This window comes from Meleagris gallopavo, chromosome 11, assembly GCF_000146605.3.
Source record: "Meleagris gallopavo isolate NT-WF06-2002-E0010 breed Aviagen turkey brand Nicholas breeding stock chromosome 11, Turkey_5.1, whole genome shotgun sequence".
Classification (NCBI taxonomy): domain Eukaryota; kingdom Metazoa; phylum Chordata; class Aves; order Galliformes; family Phasianidae; genus Meleagris; species Meleagris gallopavo.
The window spans coordinates 11,604,271-11,624,663 of NC_015021.2; the positions used below are offsets into that span (position 1 = coordinate 11,604,271).

Here is a 20,393-nt window from a genome sequence, read left to right on the forward strand (position 1 = left end):
GGGGAGGAGGAATAGTTGAAGGCAAAATTTGAGAGGAAAGCTTCAGTTTCTCTTCATTTGGAGGAAAAACAAGGTCAACATGCAAAGACTTGAAACAAAGTAGAATATATGAAAGACCCAGATAAAACTATGCCAAGACTGGCAAGAGAAGAATAGTAGTACTGCTGTAATATTAGAGTTCATTTACCTCATTCAGTAAGCCCACTTTGTGCATGCACTTGTGTTTCTAAATTGGATTACTTATTTTTTTTTATACCTAAATTAGAATTTTTGAAAAGAACCTATAAAATAACTTACTGATTCCAACCAGAGTACAGCATCCTGCTTCTATATACTGAAGCTGTTAGTTCACAAAACTAGTTGTGTAGAAAAACAAGGAGTGACAAAGCAAACATGCATTTAGAACCTGCTGGTTCTAAGGCCAAAGTTACAAGGGAATTGTAACTTTGGGAACCAAGAAATTCCCAGAACAACAACAAATGGAAAGCCAAAGCATGATTTACCATAGATCTCCTTGGAAGACATTCCTGGTCAAACAGCAGAAAGGAAAGAGGGAAAGGAAAGAGACATTAATAACTTGATAGTGATTCTAATATGTACCAAGAAGCTGCAGGACTGTGCTGGGCATAACTGAATCACTGAAGCTCAGCAAGCAGCACATTTGTATTAATTTTATCAGAATGAACTTTACTTTTTCCCCCCTATCAAATAGATGGATGCTTTATTTTTATACTTTAGCAGTAGTTATAACATGTATTATCAATAGCATGAAGATAACATTCTTAAGATCATTTGCAAGAACTGCCATGCCATTATGACTCAAAAGTTAAGAGTTTATCTTCCCCCTTCAAAAACCAGCAAGACAGCACCATGCTGAGCCAGCAGTGCCTGCACAAATAAACGTGAATCACTACTGTAAATAGTGATTACTATGAGCAGATACCAGTTATTAAGTATCTTAAGTGACAAAAGGGGCAGCGACCCAAAACTGTTACGTTACAGGACTACAAACTAATCCATGTTTAAATGAGGTGTAGGTTTAATTAATAATCTACCAAGGGAAAGTCAAGATTAACACAAATCAAAGGCAAACACAAGAGAAAAGGAGTGGCAGCAGGCAATGTCTGGGAAACATGTGAGAGCCCAGTAAAGGCAACAAACAGGAACAAGAGGAACTGGTTCAAATGACAGCAGCTCATCTATGATTCCTAACAGAAATGAGTGTAGAAAAGGCCTGATTAAGTCTGTGTGTGCAATTCTTACAATGAGGAGTACAGCTGAGTTTAAACACTAACAGGGGTCTTTATGCACACTGCAATTAAGCCATACTATCAATGGAAAAGCAGTGCATGTACCAGAAAGATGTCATAAATAGCACAGACCAGGTTACCAGCTGTCTTATAAGGAACAATAACATTTTTTAATGAACCCACATAACCTTTCAAAATTTCAAATTAGGATAGAAGGCCAGAACCCCTCTATATTTTTCTAGTCAGTGTAATTGCAGCATCAGAGCTTACATTGCTGCATTTCTGATGGCACCATCCACCTCAGCAAGAGCAGGCTGGGTGGGACTCCCATCCTTAACAGAAGGCAAGGCTCACAGAGCAAAACGTTTTTGCTCCATGTAGATGTCAAACCCTATAAAAATGTTAGTTTTTAACACCTGGATTGCAGCATTGCCCACAGGCCTGAACAAGACTCCAGGTGTGTGCTGTGTACTGTATGTATGCTTGGAAACACACAAGAGTGAAGTGCAGTTCATAATCCATGGTAGATGTTACCTCTCTTTGTTAAGTAGGTCATGCTGTTTGCCACAGCAGCTGTCTTATCTTTGGAATCCAACGTGCTGAATCTAGCAAAGTCATCCACATAAAAGTTATCTGAGAAAGAGAAAAAGTCTTTAGATGTCAAAGCAAACAATTTCCATGTAAAATGAATGAAGATTCGCCCTTATTACCAGAACATTATGAATAATTCCCACCATTTTTTCCTCATGATACTGCTTTTTAGATTTCCATTGTTATTATATAATAAATTGAGGAAGTTAATTGAAATAATTATTGAAGTTAATTTTTATAAACATACATTCAAAAGCCTAGTGATTTACTATTTTTCAAGCAACTCGAGAAAGCGTGTTTGCAGTCCTGCCATTATTCTGCAGTCTTGAGAAGTTCTGCTAAAATACATGTCACAGCAAGTCCTAAGTAATTCCAGAGATGCCTGTCATTCTCAGCTTAAAAAGAGGCTAGAAATAAGCAGCAAACTGATGCTTTATACATATTACATGAACGTGCTGCTCCTGACTTTCACTCTCAGTTCCACAAGCCACATTCCCTTGAGGATTTGTATAAAAACAAAACAAACTCCTGCTGTGATAAATCTGTACCTATTCATGCTGTAAGTAATGTATCAGCCAGCACTAGGGCTACAGTGTTACTTGGGGTAATGCTTTGCCACTAGAGCTTTCCATTGGGACAGCAAGTCTTTGAATCAGATACTTCAGGTTTAATGGAATGAAAAGCATCCCTTACTCATTGCTGTCAGATCTAGGTACTCTCTGTCTGACATTAAGATCCTCGAGTTAATTCTTGGAACAACATTAGGCTGGTTCATAATATACTCAACCACATCTTGGTCATTAGATAGTTCACCCTGCAGGAGAGGAGAAAAAAGAGTAAGGCATTATTCATTATATCACACGTGTGTGCCTTAGAGAACTTAAAAAATATAAGAAAATACACGTGTTAATTTGCTTTGTATACTACGTATCTGGGGACTTTTGAGTCAGTTTTTAAAATACTCCTTTCTCTCTAGAGACCCCAGCTGCACCCAGCACCTACCAGGTACACAGCTCGCTGGAAGATGCTTGTGGTTTCCAGGATTTTGTGCATTGTCACCGTTTCCAGGTCATCAGGATCCAGCTGGTCCTTTTGAAAAGGCATCCCATTGAACAGCACCACAGGGAGGGGGCCTACACCCGTCTGCTCATAGTAACTTTTTGCTGCCTAAATCCAGGGAAAGAGGTAGCTTTACTGTGTCAGCCCATTACCACAAGGATTCAGAATATTTCTGTATAATATCAAAAAAAACATCCATTTTAAACACACTAAGATGTCCTTTCAGCAGCACATAAAACACTTCCTGCATCTTACACACCCAAGATGCCCTTGTCTTTCAGCTCCCAAGCAAAAAGAGCTGCCTTATCACACAGAAATGCATTTGTGCTGGGTTGCTGCTTTTGTTTTGTTTGGGCTCAATGTGGTGTCTAGCACATTAAATGAGAAGACTTCTATCACTCAAAACTGTCTGCCTGTAGTGGGTTCCAGCTCCTGAGAGTGCTCTTCCTCCCACTCTTCTACACACAAAGATGCAATGCATGTGTGCATACAATTCTATTTATATAACTCTGTCTGCCTTCCTTAGTTTTTAAGATGTAGGCTGTTTTGCAAGTGTTAGAGTTATTGTAGATGGTATTTTCATTCATTCTTCTAGAACATTCAAGAAAACAAATATCCATTCCTTTCCATACAATCCCAAATAGGATCTGCCTCATCTCACATAAAAGTAACCAAATACTGATTTGCTCCCAGTTTTCCCCACACAGGAAAGAATCAATCCTAAAAATAACTAAGCAATTCTTTGAGGAAGATTGTTGAATGCCTTGCTACAGGAAAGCCATCATGAATTCAGGATCATAGCATCATCTCATACAGCATTCAGACGCCGATGATAGGAAAGAAAATCCACAACAATCCCTCCTAAACATTAAGCTCCTTGGTTTTCTGATGAATCATTCCATCACCTCCATTTTTGAAAGCAGTTTTAAACTACTAAGTTCTCCACGCCAGAATGAGAAGAGTATCCTCAAGTCACAGGAAAGTTATCTTTGTTCCTGTACTATACAGAAGATTTCAGCAATATTAGATTACAACATGTGATGCATACTAGTAACATAAAGCTTTGTGCTGAACATAAATTCCTACAGCATTATGAAAAGTCACTCTAACGTGACAATAGACACGTGCTTAGCAAGAAAGTTGCATCAAGAAACTGTATGTAATCATATTTTTCAACTGTGTTGAAGCAGAAAAGTGACAAATGCTTTAATTGATGAATTCTTACCTTTCTGTTTTGATCATAGGCAGAATCAATTCCCAGAACACTGTTCACTTCCACGTAAGGATACTGTTTCTCAAGAACACTAACCACATGCTCCACCTTCAGCTGATCTCCTGTTTTTACTTTGTTATATATCTGGAAGGGGAATATAAATACAAGTTTGCAGACCAAATGAAAAGCACTTTTAGAAAGGTAAACTGACCTGTCACCTGTATTCCAGTAATTATATAAGAAATATATATATACACAAAGCTTTAAGAGCAATATTGCAAAATATATTCCCATAGTTATTCACTGAAATAAAAACTCCTAAGCGTGAAGCTACAAATTATAAAGCACTCACAGCTCTGAAAATCATCTTGCTTTGCCTAACAGTCATCACAGTAAGACTGGAAGTAGACACATACGGATTTCTTTAAACATCTTGCACCTCTGATTACAAAAGGTATTTGAGAAGGAAAATAGTTCTCAGAGAAAAAAAGGCTTAGAACTGAAGACATCTCATAAACAATAGAGTAAATCTCACATGCACAACAGATAATGATCATTTCCTTCCTGAAGGCAAAAGATTTTGCTTCTTTGACTTAAAATGATATATTTTAAAAAAATAATAACAACAGTCATAGTCTTCAAGTTACCTGCAGGACCCAGCTTGTAGCTCTACATAAAGGTGTCAAACCATAAGTGAAAATGGATTAACTAATACCTAAAATGCTTATTTATATGGTAAAACTATGCAGCTATTCAAGGGAAAAAATAAATATATAGAGGGGATACATCCATTTAGAACTCATTAGCAGAATGAAGAGAGAGGCAGGAAAACTACACACGAATCTTACATACATAAAAGCACATAAAAAATATTCATTTCCATTTTAAATGAATACTTACAGACATGACTGTCTGGAAAGCATAATTATTGTCCATTTCTTGTGCCACATAATTGTATACTCTAAGAAGGGCAACGCCAGGATCCTGAAGTCCATCAACATCATCACAGTCATTAACCACAAAGACTAGTCCTATCCTGCAATCAAACAAACCCCCACATCTTGAAGCTATCACACTAACAAATAATCAGCTTTTCATACAGTGGTGGAATACAATCATCATGGGCAAAGGCCTTTTCCTAAGCAGACCAAATGAAGTGACTTTGAGCAGAGTGGCCTTACAATATACAGTCTCTAAAGGTGTGTTCATCAGAATCTTGCTTTTCATCTCTTTCACCCATTGTACTTCCTTTTAGGATTCTTCTGGACCGTTGGAGTAACTTTTATTCAACCCTGCTTTGCTAGTAGCAAAAGTTACATTCAAAAATTTTTGAAGAAGGAACAAGGTTCAGTAAGTGCCCTCCCCAGCCACCAACACAAGTTACTTGATGCTGGTGCAGTGTCCTAGCAGTAAGCACTTACAATTGCAAAAGTCACAAAAATAGAGCTGATGTAAAATAAATTCTAGTAAGAATACATTTATTACCTCAGTGGGATGTGGTTACTGAAGAACATCTCTGCCACATTCAGTAATTCTGCTGTGGTCTCATGAGTAGGATCTACTATCAGCACCTGTCCATAAGAAGGCAAGATACTGGGCTTTTTAATTCATTTTTCATTGCAGAATTATCATCAATCCCATTTTATGCATTGCCAGAGAAATGAGAGCCACTAAGTCGTAGTTTCTACTACAGTCTTGAAGTCCAAAATCACAGCCAAAAGTACCTCATCTGAACTGCTGAAGTGTTACCATACAGATTTCACAAACTTTATGCTGGATCTGACAACAAGCTGTAGCTAAAGACTGGGCAACCCTCAGACTGAAGGGGCACCCATGCAAGGATGATCATCTTTTGAACTTCTGGTGCAAGAACGCTTTCTAACTAAGACAACCGAAGCTGCTCTTAACCCTGTTAAGGGAATATTAAGTAAGAAATGTGAGGGATTTCATTAACCAACTTCACCTATTATCACAAAGCTGAAATGCACACAAATTCTCACTTATCATTTGACAAGTTTGTTCCACCAGTGGAGCAATCCACAGATGTACAAGCAGCACACATGAGACCAGTCTAACATACCAGAGAATCATACTCAGTAATCTCTGAACCTCAGCTGTAGCTCACTAGTACAAGAAAAACAAAGTCTTTGAGAGGAGCATACTATCCCAAGGTATTTAAATGGCAAGAAATCTAGCATACTCGTAAGTACCCAAAGCTAATAGCCCTGGTGTTTATAAACATACATACAAGTAACAAAAGAACGACAAATGCCAACTCATTTAACTCCTAGTCAGATTGCTACTTACCAAGTTATGGAAGTTTTTTCTGATCTGTCTGATCACCCCTGGGAACGTGGGACGCAGCAGTTCCTGCACACTGGAAGGCCAGGAATTATACCGGCTGTCAACTTCCAGATTGTTGATCCACTAAGAGAAAACACCTGCATTTTAATGACTGCCAGTCATTCTGCTCAACTCTGAGATTGTACAATATTTTTAAATCAAAAACTATACAGAGCATAGCATGAAAAAAATTAAAACAAACAAAAAATTCTCCTAAGAGCTTAAGGACACACAGCTGAAGGGCACGTAAGTGATTCCTTATATGAAACCCCACCGAAATAGCAGGGCTTCTGATGTCCACTGCATAGTCTGAATCAGATGGCTGGATGTTCAACTTCAGAACATTGTGCAAGGACAGTCCTTCAATCCCCAAGCTGTGCAGACCTTCCATAACACGAGCTTCATTGCGTAGCACATCAAACAAGCTGGAAGGAAAAGAAAAGAAAATCCGTAATTTAAAGAAAACAAATAACTGCTTGTATCCTAAGAGTTAACAGATAAAAAGTATAGGAAAGTATGCCACACCTATGCATTACTTCTTGTTTCTCACTTATTCCTAACTCTCCCAAGGAATTTGAGATGACTTAAACCTATTTAGTTATATTTCTAGGAAACACCACATCAAATAAAGAGAAGTAAGGCATGATATACATGTGTAATTTCAATTGCACACTACTGAAACAGATCTTGACAAAGATAAAGGGTGGCTTTCAGATGAAAGACTTACAGGGGCTTCTCTTCTGAGAATCAAATATTCTACTGTCTTCAGAATAAAATCCGAAGACAGCCCTTGGAAACCAACGTCTTGTGTGCTCACAGGACAGATCACAACAAAGGTGACTTCCCATTCTGATATCCCAGGATACTGCAGTTTTCACAGCAGGTTTTTTTGTTTTGTTTTGTTGAGCAAGTATTTGCATAAGGGAAGGAAACACAATTTGCTTTTTACAGAAGTTAACAATTAAACCTAGTCTAAATACTGTAGAGGAGGCTCACGCTGTCTAAATGACTTCACGATCCACGCACAGGCAGGATGCACGATTCTAAGCAGGATACAGTTTTTCTGAAAAAGAAAACATTCCCACCTAAATATGTCCTGAGTGTCTAAATCAATATGCAGCCCATTGATGAAGAGAGCAGAATCCCCCGGCTGTAATCCTAACGTTCCTTTGAAATACTGAAAGAGAGCAGAAGGCCATTAGAAGAATGCTGTGGACAGAACACAAATGCTAGAGAGTTCAGCCAAAACTGGATTTTACCTCCATTACTACTCCAAAATGCATGACATGATTTCTCAACTACAGCCTCTGTTGACTTGATGCACAAACTTGATGCCATGGCAGAGGAAGACAAGTGAAGCTAGCTAGTGCATAGACTCACACGTGGGACTTATGTTTGCTCCTATGTGCTTTGGAAAGTCCCTCAGTGGATTTTTAAAATATACCCGATTAAATTATCAGAAATGCTCGAGAGAAGTCAATTAGTTATTTTGATGAACAGTGAAGGAGAAGCATAGTGTTTAGACATTAAAAAAGCCTGATATCATGAAGATGAGCAAAGTAATGGAAGAACAGCTAAGTACCACATGAAGTACCAAGAATAGGAAAGCAGCATCTAGCCAGGAGGAATTTAGGTATTTTTTTAAATAACAATGCTCTCAAAGAAGAGCTGAGCACATGCAACGTTGAGTGTACTTTTTTGTGGACAATTATCTACTAACCTTTACCTTACTAAAACCAGTGAACTTCACCACCAGACAATACTCACACAGACTGACCATCATGCAAAGAACAGCTTACAGGGTTAGATCTAACTTGGTTGGGATCTAGTAACCTAGACGTATTTGGAATGAAACTGCACCCACCAAGTCATGGGCCTATGGGCCAGACTGCTCTAGCACAAAAAAGAGAAGCCACCAGGCAGCTTTAACTTGCACTTACATTCTAGACTTTATCCCTTCCAGATCCACACCAGACACCAGCAGTGTCAAACCACATCCCCTCTGTTCACATTTTATCACTATTGAACAACAAGGGATTTCTCTTTCAGAATCTCAGGCTATCCTTAATTGGCCTTCAGGTAATTAAGTGCATTTACTAAGGGACTAGCTGATTGATGACATTTAGATTTTAAAGCAAGGACATAACTGTCTACCTTTCACTTTTCCTATTAATGTCAAGTTAGACTGAAATGCATGAAGAGACCAGCAAAACCACGTACTGGAAGCTGTTGTTTGGCTCTGTTTTTATTACAATCTTAAACTTTCATTTTGTATTTTATCCAGATGGCACAACCAGGTGTATTTTAATTGTACTGCGCAGAACTCCCATGCGTCTATTGTTTTTTCAGTGCTTTGCTAATGCCAAGGATACAACAGAGCTGCTAAGACATATTTCTCCAACCACTTGAGCTTACTCAAGGGCCACAAACTTGCCAGGGGCCCTGGGCCCTCACAAACTTCATTTATTTAATGTGAAAGCACATGAAGGCTGAACAAGTAGATGTTAAATTTTATTTCCTTGCGCTCAGAATTGTAGCACTGGAATAATGTCCTCCTCAGTGTGGCTCCTTACAAGCCAAAGCAGAAGGTTTTGTTTCTTCAGCTGCTTCACTAAGCACTGCCTCAATTGAGGGGATGAGAACTCAATTTATTCTGCATCCTTAAAAGCTGTTAAAAGGTGCTTAAAACTCTTCAGGCAATAACCTTCTAACAAGCTACATTCTATCCAGCACAGATACTTTAAAATAATCCCAAAGTGTAACTACCTTTTAACTCTACTTTGACTAAAACAACAGCAACAACAAAACAACACTCTTATTTAAGATTCAGTTGAATTTGAGAAGTTCCAAATACAATCAAAGCCTTCAGTCGTTGACCTGAAATCAGTGTCAGCCTCTTTGTAACATGAACCAGGATGACCAGTGCTATGACATGCAGACTTCACACATCTGCTGTACCATTCAAGCAAGAACAAAGCCAGAGACATGAAAGGCCATCCAGCAGGTGCAATTCCTCCCAAAACAGTGACCACATCTCTACAGCTCGAGCTGACAAGCCATCACCACACAGAGCTCCAACTTGGGGTGGACTGATTTGGAGACAGACATCCAAATTTCTACTGCTTTGCTTTTGATGCATTGCTCACATTAAAACAGTCCACATGGAAAACCTAACATCTTAGCTATGTGTTTTCTGTAAATAAATTTCCATTGCTATTAAAGCTCATTTTATAAAGGTGAATAAATGCAGGCAACAGATCTGATGTACAAATACTGAACAATATTTCATATACTGTTTCTACACTATACATTTTCACATACCATGACAAAGTTGTGAGTGAAAATACTGGGTCAATATTTTGAGCCAAATGTAAAGTTTTTAATAGAATCATTACTATTAAAGCTAAAACTTTTATTAAAATATAAGTGAGATAGCACTACATGACTTTCTTGAAGCGTTACCTTTTGATTCTCCTCAATTTCTGTTCTGAGTTCCATGGACACAACTGTTTTTGTTATGGCTCTGCAGAAATAAAAACATGAAGCTGTGAATCATCATTCTGCTTATGTTGTGAATAGATTACTTACCTAACTAACCCACTTCTTGTAACTTAAATATCAATACATTTAGTTCCTTAGTATGAAAAGCTACAATCAGGAGAACTTGCACTTTGTGGTACCATTAAACAGTTGGATGCACTATTTTTTCACATATATGCTCTTTAGTATATACAAGAAATATATGTAGTTTTCATATATCTTATTCTTTAAGATATATTTAATTCAAGAGAGCACGAAAACATTATTCACGTGCAAACTACACCAAGAAAGACAAGCTTTTGGCTCTCAGGGTCTAGTTTCACATTAACCCATAATAAAAGTGGGCAGCTTCTAGAACAGTAGAATCTGACAGCACAAGACATGGGGATTTCACTCCTTGTGGGCTCTTGTTCCTTTCCCTTCACTGGATCTAGTGATTGCACCATCATGGAATGGGAAGTTCAGCTCACAAATCTGACCAGAAACTAGATGACAGGAAAAGCATACCTCAAGAAACTATAAGCAACTAGATCTTAACATCAGTTATTAGAGATGAGACCAGAACTCAACTTCTTTTTACTCTTAAGTGTATCTCACCTGCTCAAAAAGGAATAGCTCCTATATACTCATCTTCACACCCCAGGTCATTAAACCTATCAAAAGGAATCTACTTCTACGTTGGTTGGGCAGGCCAAATTATGACTGAAGTTCTTTAATTTGAGTACGCTCATGTAACTGGTGAAGCACAAAGAGCAGTGGAATGGCACATCAATGTCTGACACGAGGCTGAATGAGCAGTTTGCCAAAGGGGATCTCAAAAGAGTGTCATTTAGAGAAAAGGTTAAACCTAAAGCCTCCAAACAGGAACACTATCCAAAAAATTATTGAGGACTTGATGCAAAAGGGTCAGAAGCATTTCACAATAATAGCATAGCTGGTTCTGTCAAATTTACCACCAGTTCACACTAAGTGCCACCAAAGAGAAATGCTGTGAGAGCCTCTTTCAGCCATAAGCTGAAGAATGGTGCACAAACATTCCCCAGTGGTTGCTTCTAGCTAAACAGAAACACAGACATTAATTAACCCAGCCAGTGTTGCCCATCTCGTGCTCTGCTGAGAAAAAACAGCAAATGTCCAAAGCATTCATCACTAGAATCACCTGGCCTTTGTAGGGAAGTTCTGACTCAGATCTTTCATGACCATCAAAGCATCCACAGGAGGAGCAGCCAAAACGCGTGCAGCAGTTTGAAAACTTAAATCTGCAAGTGAACCAACAGTAAGATGAAAGAAGCTACTGCAGCCATCTTACATCTGACTTGCAACCTTTTTGCTTATTAATTACACATAAAACATTTTTCTATCTTTACATTTCCTTTGCTTTTCTGCATTTAGCAGGTGATACAAGTAGTCAGTTTAAGAGCAAGTGGGTTTAATATACTTTACAACACAGAAAGTAAAGCTCACTTTAGAAGTCCATGAAAGAAACTTTCTGAAAGCTATTTCAGCAGGACTGAGCAAAGGAGCTTTAGAAAGCCCATACTTTGCACTGCAGGAATTTACAGACAAACTCTCCAATTGAATACAGTCGCTACTGATTCATTTGCACAGAGCACAGGAAGATAGGTTTACTTTAAGCTTTTACAGTGCAATGTTGAAAGTCTTCACACAGATTACCTTGTAACTGCCATACTTTCAAGGGTGCCATCTCGTTGGTACTTTCCACGAGGTGTTTTCTAAGCTCTTTCAGCTCTTCAGTCAAGTCAGGATACAACTGCCTAAAAGGAAATGAGGGTCAAGCAATTCTATAGCTTCCTGTAACTAAGTCTGCCAGTAATTCAAATACACTAATATACAAAAAAGCATGCTGCTAACACATGTGGATAACCCAGATATTTAAATAGCAACAGAGCAGAAGATCAGCAGCTGTGCATCAAGTTGCTCAATATGACAAAGACCCACAATATGCAGCTGAGCTTTACCTTAATTTTCCAAAAAGAAATCCTTGCACCTCATCAATAGGGTCATCTTCATCTATTACTGTAGCATTCACATCAGTGCCTGTGAACGCACAGGGAAGAAAAACTGCTGAATTATTCAGAAACAGCTCTCGTGTACTTTGATAAGCCTACCAAAATGCACTGCAGTAACTGAAGAGGAAAGAAAGGACGCTTGTCAACCTGTATCCAAGAGGTACAAACTGTACAAATGGACACAGTAACTGCTGAAATAAAATCAGGGTGGATTGTTTACAAAGAAAAGCTTAAGCTGAGTAGAAATCTCAGGGGTGTAGGCACTGCAAACTCAGTAGGACCTAGGAGCTCTCAGGACACACAAGCTTTGTAGAGAAAATGACAAACTCCAACCATGAATGCAATCCTGATCGTATAATCCTGAGCTAATAATGACCTAATTGCTGGACACAGACCAGCTCTAATCTGTGTGTTTCATGCTCAAGTCCAGTCAAAGTCCTGACCTTTTGAAAGAATGATTGCTTCTAGACAGGCAGAAAGAGCACAGACATGCACAGGAGACTGCATGCAGAATACATCCAGAATCAGACAGGAGCTGGATGAAAGCCATACACCTCTAATTTGCAATACAGTATCAGTGCAGCTCATTTTGCAGCTCATAGCAGTGCAAGTAATTCGTCCATTTTACAAATAAAGACCAATAGTTTCTTTTGTCAGTACTCCATACCACTGCAAGAGCTCTGATCTGTAACTAGAATCTGATTAAACTGCAAGACCCTGAAGAACTCCGTTCAAAATATGAATCCTGTTCTTCACAGCTGTTATCTGTTACTAAAAGAAGTGGAGGGGGAAAACACCAAAAATCAGGTTTTTCTTTTCCTTTTTACTTATGAGTTCAGTTAAAAGAAAAAAAAAAGCAGAGATTTCCATTTATCTCCATATACATATATATGTGTGTATACTTGTATATGTACACAGTCACACAAATTACCCAACTAAAATAAATTTGGCAGGCGCACAGCTGTTCAAGAAACAGAGTTCAGTACTCTACGGAAAGAAAAAAACAACAACAAATGCACAAATCCTGGTTTTCCTCAAAAACAAGAACAGGAAACGTTCCACTCTGAGGATGGATATGCTAAGTAACATTAAAGCAGAGGAACTGCTTTGTACCTGCAAGCAATCTGCTTACCTGGTGAAAAACTGCTCATGTTAATTGTGCTCTTAATAAGATCTAGTCCAGAGTCCTGACACCGTTGTGCCAACCACAAATAAGCAAGAGAAGTGCCTTACTGAATGTATGATTGAATCAACACAGAGAGGAGGAGGTAGCGATTTTGGTGATGTCAGATCAGAAAGAAGAGTATCTGCACTTCAGTCAAACAGCCATTTGTTTTAAAAACAAAACAAGAGAACCTCATAGAATTGAAGTACCCACATTAGTTATTAAAACAAGAATTCACCTTTCACCTGTGTATCATCCTTGGCCTTATATTCAGTACTTTTAATAGCCAGTTCCACACCATAGCCAGAGAGGTAGACTTTTTCCTTACTGGGATTCTGTAAGGAAAAGCAAACATTGCAATATTGCTACTCATTGTTTTGATCTACAAATTAAAAGCTGCCATTTCCCAAAGCTTCGAAATCCCAAACTGGTGCTTTACATCTAACTGGTAGTGATGAACACAGTGAGTGAACTTCCAGTAATGTGTTGTGATAGCACAACCATGCCAGGACCAATCATGCAATACACTTCATTTCTTGCTTCAGTACCTCTCCCAACGATAATAAACAGATAATTGTTAAAAATGAAAGCAGCACATGCAGTGTAGGACTACATTAGGTTTAGTTCCATTAAGTGATATTCAGAAAAAAGTCATATCAGTCCAGTTTCTCTGAGTTTTTAAAATCTGGGTAAACATCAGTTCTATGGCTATGGGTTAAGGGAGGAAGATGGCAAACAGGACAAGTCACACTAGGAGCAGTAAGTGGTTCTGTAACTGCCTTTTATTTGAAATGGTATCCCAAGTTTAATCTCTGCTCTTCATACCAAGTGACTCAGGTGGCCAAGTCGTGGAAAGATCCAATTCTTATTTCCTAGAGCAACGTTTTTCTAGGTTAAACTCCGTAGTTTATCTGGAGATTAGCTCTGCACTAGGAAAAATTAAATGACCCTCTTACTTAAACAGTCAGGAGATAAAAAAGTCTGTATTCCTCAGCTACATGCAATGAAGCAATAAACAGTGAGTATGCCAAATAATGATGAAGCAATGCACTATGCAGGTGTCAATGTGAAGGGGGCTGACTGAGATCACTTTTCCTTTTGGCCTCTCCTGGACAGTTACTCCTGCCTGCTTTACCCTGAGCATGTATACTTACAGCAATATAGTGTCTGAGGACATAAGTGATTTCTCCTGCCTCAGCCTTTGTAACAAGCAGCTTATGGAACCTGTAGAAATCCTCTGTGCCAATCTCAGCATACAGTATGACAATGGGACGTTCGGGGTTGGACGCTGGGTACGTGTGGTCCCCTTTGAACAAGAAGGGCTTTGGTCTAAGAGCAAACAAAAAAAGATTATCACAATGTGATTCGTACCATTTCCTTACTCAGTGCAAAGTTCACAATTTCTTTTTCTCATGTTTAAACATCTCTTCTGCCTTCACAGCATACACATGCAATACCAGGGCTGGCAGCACTAGACACAATGCTGATAGGCTTTGTTAAAAATGGACACATGAAAACACAACAAATAGCTAACTGCTATTTTGAAGCTAATACAATATCCAGAATGTGAACTGTTGAGTCACAGCCTGACCCACTGATTGAGCACCTGGGGAAAGGACCCCGGCAGCCCTGGGAGCACAGGTGAAGGCAATGCAGCTGTGAGACAGGAAGGGGTGCAGCCTGGCTCACCTCTCTTAGACCTCACTGAAGTGCTGACTGCCCCTGGGGAAGGATCTCTTTCTGGAGACCCCTCCTTGGTGAAGCTTTCCCTGCAAACCTGAAGTCAGGGATGAAGACAGGGATGAACCTCTTCTTCCCTTCCTTTACAGCACCTTTCTATCATGTTGATCCTTAGTCATTATACCTCTGGTGAAACACCTTTTCCCATCATACTCATCTGTCCAATTGCTACAATACCTTTTCTTAAAAGTTAACTGTGTCCTTTTAAAATTTCAGTTACTTTTATTTTGTGATTCAGAAGTTTTGTATAAAAATAAAAGGCTATTAGAGCAAGGGATCAGTAAAAACTAATTCCAATCACAATTAGTAAGAAATAAGAGACTAACACTCCTATGCAAGAGATGGATACATCAAAACTGAAGAACCAGAAACTACTGACTCATGACAGTTTCCCTACAGCAGTACAGCTAGGTTCACTTTTAAGATCTAATGTAGCAACTGGAAAAGCAGCAAATACCTTTCTGAAGCAGTCTTCAGAAGCGTTCCAAGAGAGTCATATTCACATGTCTTCTCCCCATGCACAGCAAAAAACAGGGCACAACCCTTTGGTGGAGGCTCATCTGCTGCTATCTGTATTGAAATATTTGCAGTAATAGGTTGAAAGCTTACCCTGACAACAAGTGAAACTGAAACAGCACAGCTCTATAGTAATTGGTCTCCTTTCCTATTTATTATATATATTAAACATGAGGTAAAAGTCACAAGACTGATAAACAGGTCTTAAATTTCTATGATTTTTTTGTCAGCTTATTACTCACAACTGTGCTAACAGTTCCAAGCACAGAAAAAAAACTGTGGGACCCACAATTGCAAAGGGTTGGTATTCTATGTATTATATGCTAGAAACCACTACATTTATTCAGCAGAAATGATAAAATGATTCAAGACAAAAAAAGAAGATGCCTTCTTCCGTTTGCTTCAAAAAAGCACATTATAATGAATGGCTTGCAACAAACTGCATGGCCACCATGGTTAACAAGGAACACAGAACACAACAAACTGCCCATTAGAGGTTCTAATCACTACAAATACACACTTGTGGATGTACAACTGAATAATGGGAGCATCACCAGCACCATAAGCATTAACAGAGCCACGAAAATTTTCTTCAAAAGTCTCCACACATTTGTGAGTGCAGTGGATACCAAAGATGTGCAAACATTTCAAAATCCCAATTCTTTAGGCTGCTGTAGACAGATGGGCTCCAGTCTGGCACATAACAAAATCAGCACATACCTGTGCACCTGAGCTCAGCTGTATGAAGCACCACTCAGTTTAACATTTTGTTATCTGTAACACATGTGGCTCCTTCCCAGAGGCCTTACCTTAATGCTTTTGAAAACATTGGAGGATTTCTCCCGTGCTGTACTAACCTGCTGGAAAGCTTGAACTGTTGCAGAATAAGAACGTAAGGACAAGGAAAACTTCAACAAATTCTGCTGTAAAGGTGACAAGCTCTGGGAGGCTACCTTCAGAATTTCGTGGTAGGCAGAATAATCACTGCCTGCAAAGTCAGAGTACAAGCAGTTATCTTCCCATATCATATCCCCACTGATTGAGACTTATATCAACAGAATCCCACTGGTGTTAATTGAAAATATGACCACGACCTTTCCTCCTAAATTTTCATTACAAGTACCACAGATGGATGAGAGTTAACTTCATTAACTTCATCCACGAGAGAACATGGACACTCGTACACATTCCTGAGCATGCAAACAGGAGCAGGAAAACAGTTAAGAGCTCCCATTTAACTTCAGTTTAGAAATGAAAATACCCGTAATATTTTACGCTTGATGTGGAGACAAAACTTGAAAGTAAAACAGTTGTCTGCTACTGCTTTTGTCAAATGGACATCAAACACCTCGAGCACTTCCACTTCCACAGCAAAAACAATACCAAAGTCAGCCCTCACTGATTTTTACAATATTATACAATGGAAGACAAAAAAAAAAAAAAAGGTTTATTTTTACAACCACGCCCATTTCCAGTGATCACTAAAGAAAATCATTATGAAAACTTACCATCATGTTCAGATGTCCTAATATGCTGACTGGCTTCAACAAAATTCCAGAACTTTTCTTGACTTTCTTCTGACAGAAATTCACTGCAGAAGAGAGGACATAGCTAAGTCTATGAGTCCTCTCACAACACTGACACCTTGCAAAGCTTCACAGAAGGTCAGCTCCCACCACACCTTCACCCTTCACAGAAAGCTGTATATTACTACTAAAAAAACAGACCTGGAAACTAACAACAAACAAAGCAATGAATAGCTGCAGGCCAGGACAAATGCATACTCCACAAAAGAAGCTGATCAGCACTTGTTCATCTCTCAAAGACTGAAGTGCACATTCTGGGAGCCCTTCTCCCTCCTCCATTTCTTTTATACAAAGCAGACATTTTTGTTTACTTTATTGCAACAAACTATAGCTGGTTAGAGCTACTGGCTTAAGTAGTGTGTTTTTTTTTTTAAATGAGCAAAAAGAGTAGTCACAGACAGCTTCAAACCATGACATTGTAATCCCTCCTGTATTAAGTACATGGTTATAGGGGCACAGAGCCTCAGATAGCAAAAATAGCTCCCTTGTACCATTTCATATGCTAAAGGATGTCATAACACAAGCTGTGAAGCCCACTAGAACTGTAGTAGCATATGGTGCTCGTCCCAAGCCCTTCTGACCTATTGCAATAGGCATTGCTGAGATATTTAGGTACTGAATGGCAGTGCTGGGTACATCAAGCAGCAGGAATGGCTCTGCAGTGCTGCATCACTTTGGAGTTCACCTAAAATGAACAGAGCTACCCAAAGTCTTGGAATGTAACTGTCAGGTTACAAAGCAAGCCTTGGTACATAATTATTATTGGGTTCCTATTTCCTGGTCTTCTAGGTGAGCTTTCCTGCTGAGCTCCCTCTATGATCTCTCTAAGTTTTCCCCCCCAAAAATGTTTGACGTTGTCAGGATCTTTAAATCCCAGCATCAGCACCAGAGTTTTGCTCTTTACTGCTTGAGGCCTTTTCAGTCTTGAAACTGAAGTTCTACAGAGGTTACAGAAGAGCAGTTAATTTCACCCAAGGCACACCTGTCCTATCGCTCAGTGTCAAGCCCAGCAAAATGCCCAAAGCCTGAGTATTTGCACATGAACCAACTGTGCTAACACAGACAGAATTCCACACATGGTAACACTTCTACACAATACCAAATTCATCACACACATACATACACACATACACACACTTGCACAAGCACCATGAAGTCCTGCTTTGCCTTGACATCATCAGATGCTTACACCGTGCAATGAAATGACTGGGACTTGTGAAATGCTAAGCAGACAGGCAGGGGGAGGCCAGCATTTAGCACACAGGCCTGCATACCATTCCCTTGTAACTGATCACACAACGTATCTGTTCAAAACATTGTCTTATAAATAAAATACAGTATAATCTGTGACTTCAGTTTGCCCATATTCACTTACAGCGCGATACAATTATTTCCCTGAATTTAAACAACACCTTTAAAAAAAGATAAAGGCCTTTAATTGGAATAGATCTCTGCAGGCACACCTGCACAACTCACAAGAACAAAGTTAAACTCGAGCTAAACCCATGCAAGGAACTGATACACATCAAAACCTGCAGTCATTACCAGAGTTAAGAATGCAGGCAGAGGGCTGCTCCTGCCCATGCCTGTATGTCAAACGCACCTGGCAGGAGGGAAATAGAAGCAACTGCCCCAAAAGCTGCAGCTCCCCAGGGATACAGCTGTGTGTAAATGCACTTGGATAGGAGCAAATGGGTTTTTTTCTGACTGATGCTCAATGTATTAAGAGAGAGCTGCCTTTACACAGACACAGAATGCAGGAGCAGGGCTGTGTCACAAGAAATAGGAGACCAATACCTCCAGGTCAAGCTGGACACTAAGACACCATGCAGGACTGCTTACAACAAAGCTGATACATCATAGAATCTTTAAGAGTTGGAAGGGACCTCTCAAGGCCATCTAGTGCCCTGCAATGAACAGAGACATCCACAACAAGAACAGGTTGCCCAGGGCCTTAACAGCCTCACCTTGAAAATAGTAACCATGTACTCTTGTAGTAAACACTCAGAAAAGTAATTTACAGTTTCTAAACACAGAGAGACATATTGCTTTATACTCTAAGTACATTCTGATTTGTGATTGAAAATCACAGTGCACTGACCTTGTCTCAAGGAGCAGAGGAGTTGAAGACCACTTTGTAGTTAGAGATGTTGTCACAGCCTTAGAATCTCCTTTTACAAATGAACAGCTGAACCAGACCCCCAGAATTGCAGTAAGAATTCCCATTTTATAGCAAAAGTCTAAAAAAGATGAAGAAAACAAGTCAGCTTTGTGCTGTCTCTTTTTCTAAGTTCAGAATCTCACATATCTAAATATAATAAGACATTTTAAGATTGGGTGGCCTGTAATAATTCAGTTAATCATAGTCCCACCTGCATTTACAAAATTAAAAACACTATGGAGCCAGGAAAAGAGAAAAATTATTTTAAAATCCGATTCCTGAACTACAATCAAATCTAAATCAATTCCTGCCTCTTTGATGTTCATGCTTTTAAATAAAAGTGCTCCTCTTCTGGGACACCCACACCACATGCAACTCGCTTTATGGCGTGCTACAAACAGGGAGCCTTTCAATTAGGTGGAACAAAAGACTACTTTTGGGGGAAATAAAATCACATCCTCCATTCACAGACACCCCCGTGGCCATACAAACCGATGTCAAAGGGCGAGGTCAGGGTCCCCAGTCAGCCCCTTATGCTCAGCTGCATACAGCACACCTCTGCTCCAAGGAGTGAGAAAATGCCCATTGCCTGCAGGCACTACATGCCACCGGGATCAGAAGCTGGAATAGGAACAAAGTGACACAACTTACTGTGAGAAATGAGACAACTGACTGCCAGCACCAGCACCCCCACCTCAAAGTGATACAGTGCATAGGCATACACACACATCATCTCTTTGCCACTCACACCTATTTCCATGGCTGCGTTCTGTGACCGCTCATCACAAGGCAACTCCGGTGGATTTCCTTGCCTGCAGCTTCCACAAGCCTATGGAAGACGGCAATTCTCGTGGTAGCTTCCTACCACAGCCTGTCAAAATCCAGGCCTCTCTCCTTACCTCAGTGCATTCACTGCACAACCCCATGCACCCTTACTCTGTAATCCCTATTTTTCTGGATAACACAGTTCCTCTCAGAACAGGGTGCTTCTCCGAATCACATAAACCGAAAACAGAAAGGACCCCAAGGGCCATCGAGCCCAACTCCCGGCTCCACAAAGGACCACCCAAATCCGAACCCTGCCGTCTAAGCGCTCCCTGTCCAGCCCTAGCGGCACACAGGCACACGTCACCGCACCGCCGCCTCCACACAGGACGACCCCCGGGTCCCGCGCCGGCACCCCTCCAAGCACCGAGACC

The 20,393-nt window shown here is 39.8% G+C and overlaps 1 protein-coding gene across 1 annotated transcript; it reads right to left on the reverse strand.

The window, feature by feature from the left end:
• Positions 1–319: 319 nt before the first annotated feature.
• On the reverse strand, positions 320–19,815 carry LOC100545947 (UDP-glucose:glycoprotein glucosyltransferase 1). The gene is made up of 21 exons (XM_010716624.3): positions 19,687–19,815; positions 19,135–19,273; positions 16,956–17,038; positions 16,305–16,435; positions 15,389–15,501; positions 14,346–14,520; positions 13,430–13,526; positions 11,976–12,054; positions 11,671–11,771; positions 11,156–11,255; positions 9,919–9,979; positions 7,542–7,633; positions 6,731–6,881; positions 6,421–6,540; positions 5,599–5,684; positions 5,014–5,149; positions 4,126–4,257; positions 2,844–3,008; positions 2,535–2,655; positions 1,785–1,883; positions 320–527 (listed from the first exon to the last, which is right to left on the reverse strand). Exons 2-21 carry the CDS (start codon positions 19,257–19,259, stop codon positions 400–402), a joined length of 2,295 nt encoding a protein of 764 aa, XP_010714926.1. The 5' UTR covers positions 19,260–19,273; positions 19,687–19,815; the 3' UTR covers positions 320–399.
• Between the last annotated feature and the right edge of the window lie 578 nt (positions 19,816–20,393).

Excerpts from the sequence above, each read along its gene's own strand:
- LOC100545947 (XM_010716624.3), bottom strand. The coding sequence starts at position 19,259 with ATGGGAATTCTTACTGCAATTCTGGGGGTCTGGTTCAGCTGTTCATTT. Across the intron at positions 11,256-11,670 it reads GAAAGTATGGCAGTTACAAG|ATTTAAGTTTTCAAACTGCT; the intron begins GTAATCTGTGTG and ends GTTCACTTGCAG. Across the intron at positions 528-1,784 it reads GACCTACTTAACAAAGAGAG|GAATGTCTTCCAAGGAGATC; the intron begins GTAACATCTACC and ends CTGTTTGACCAG.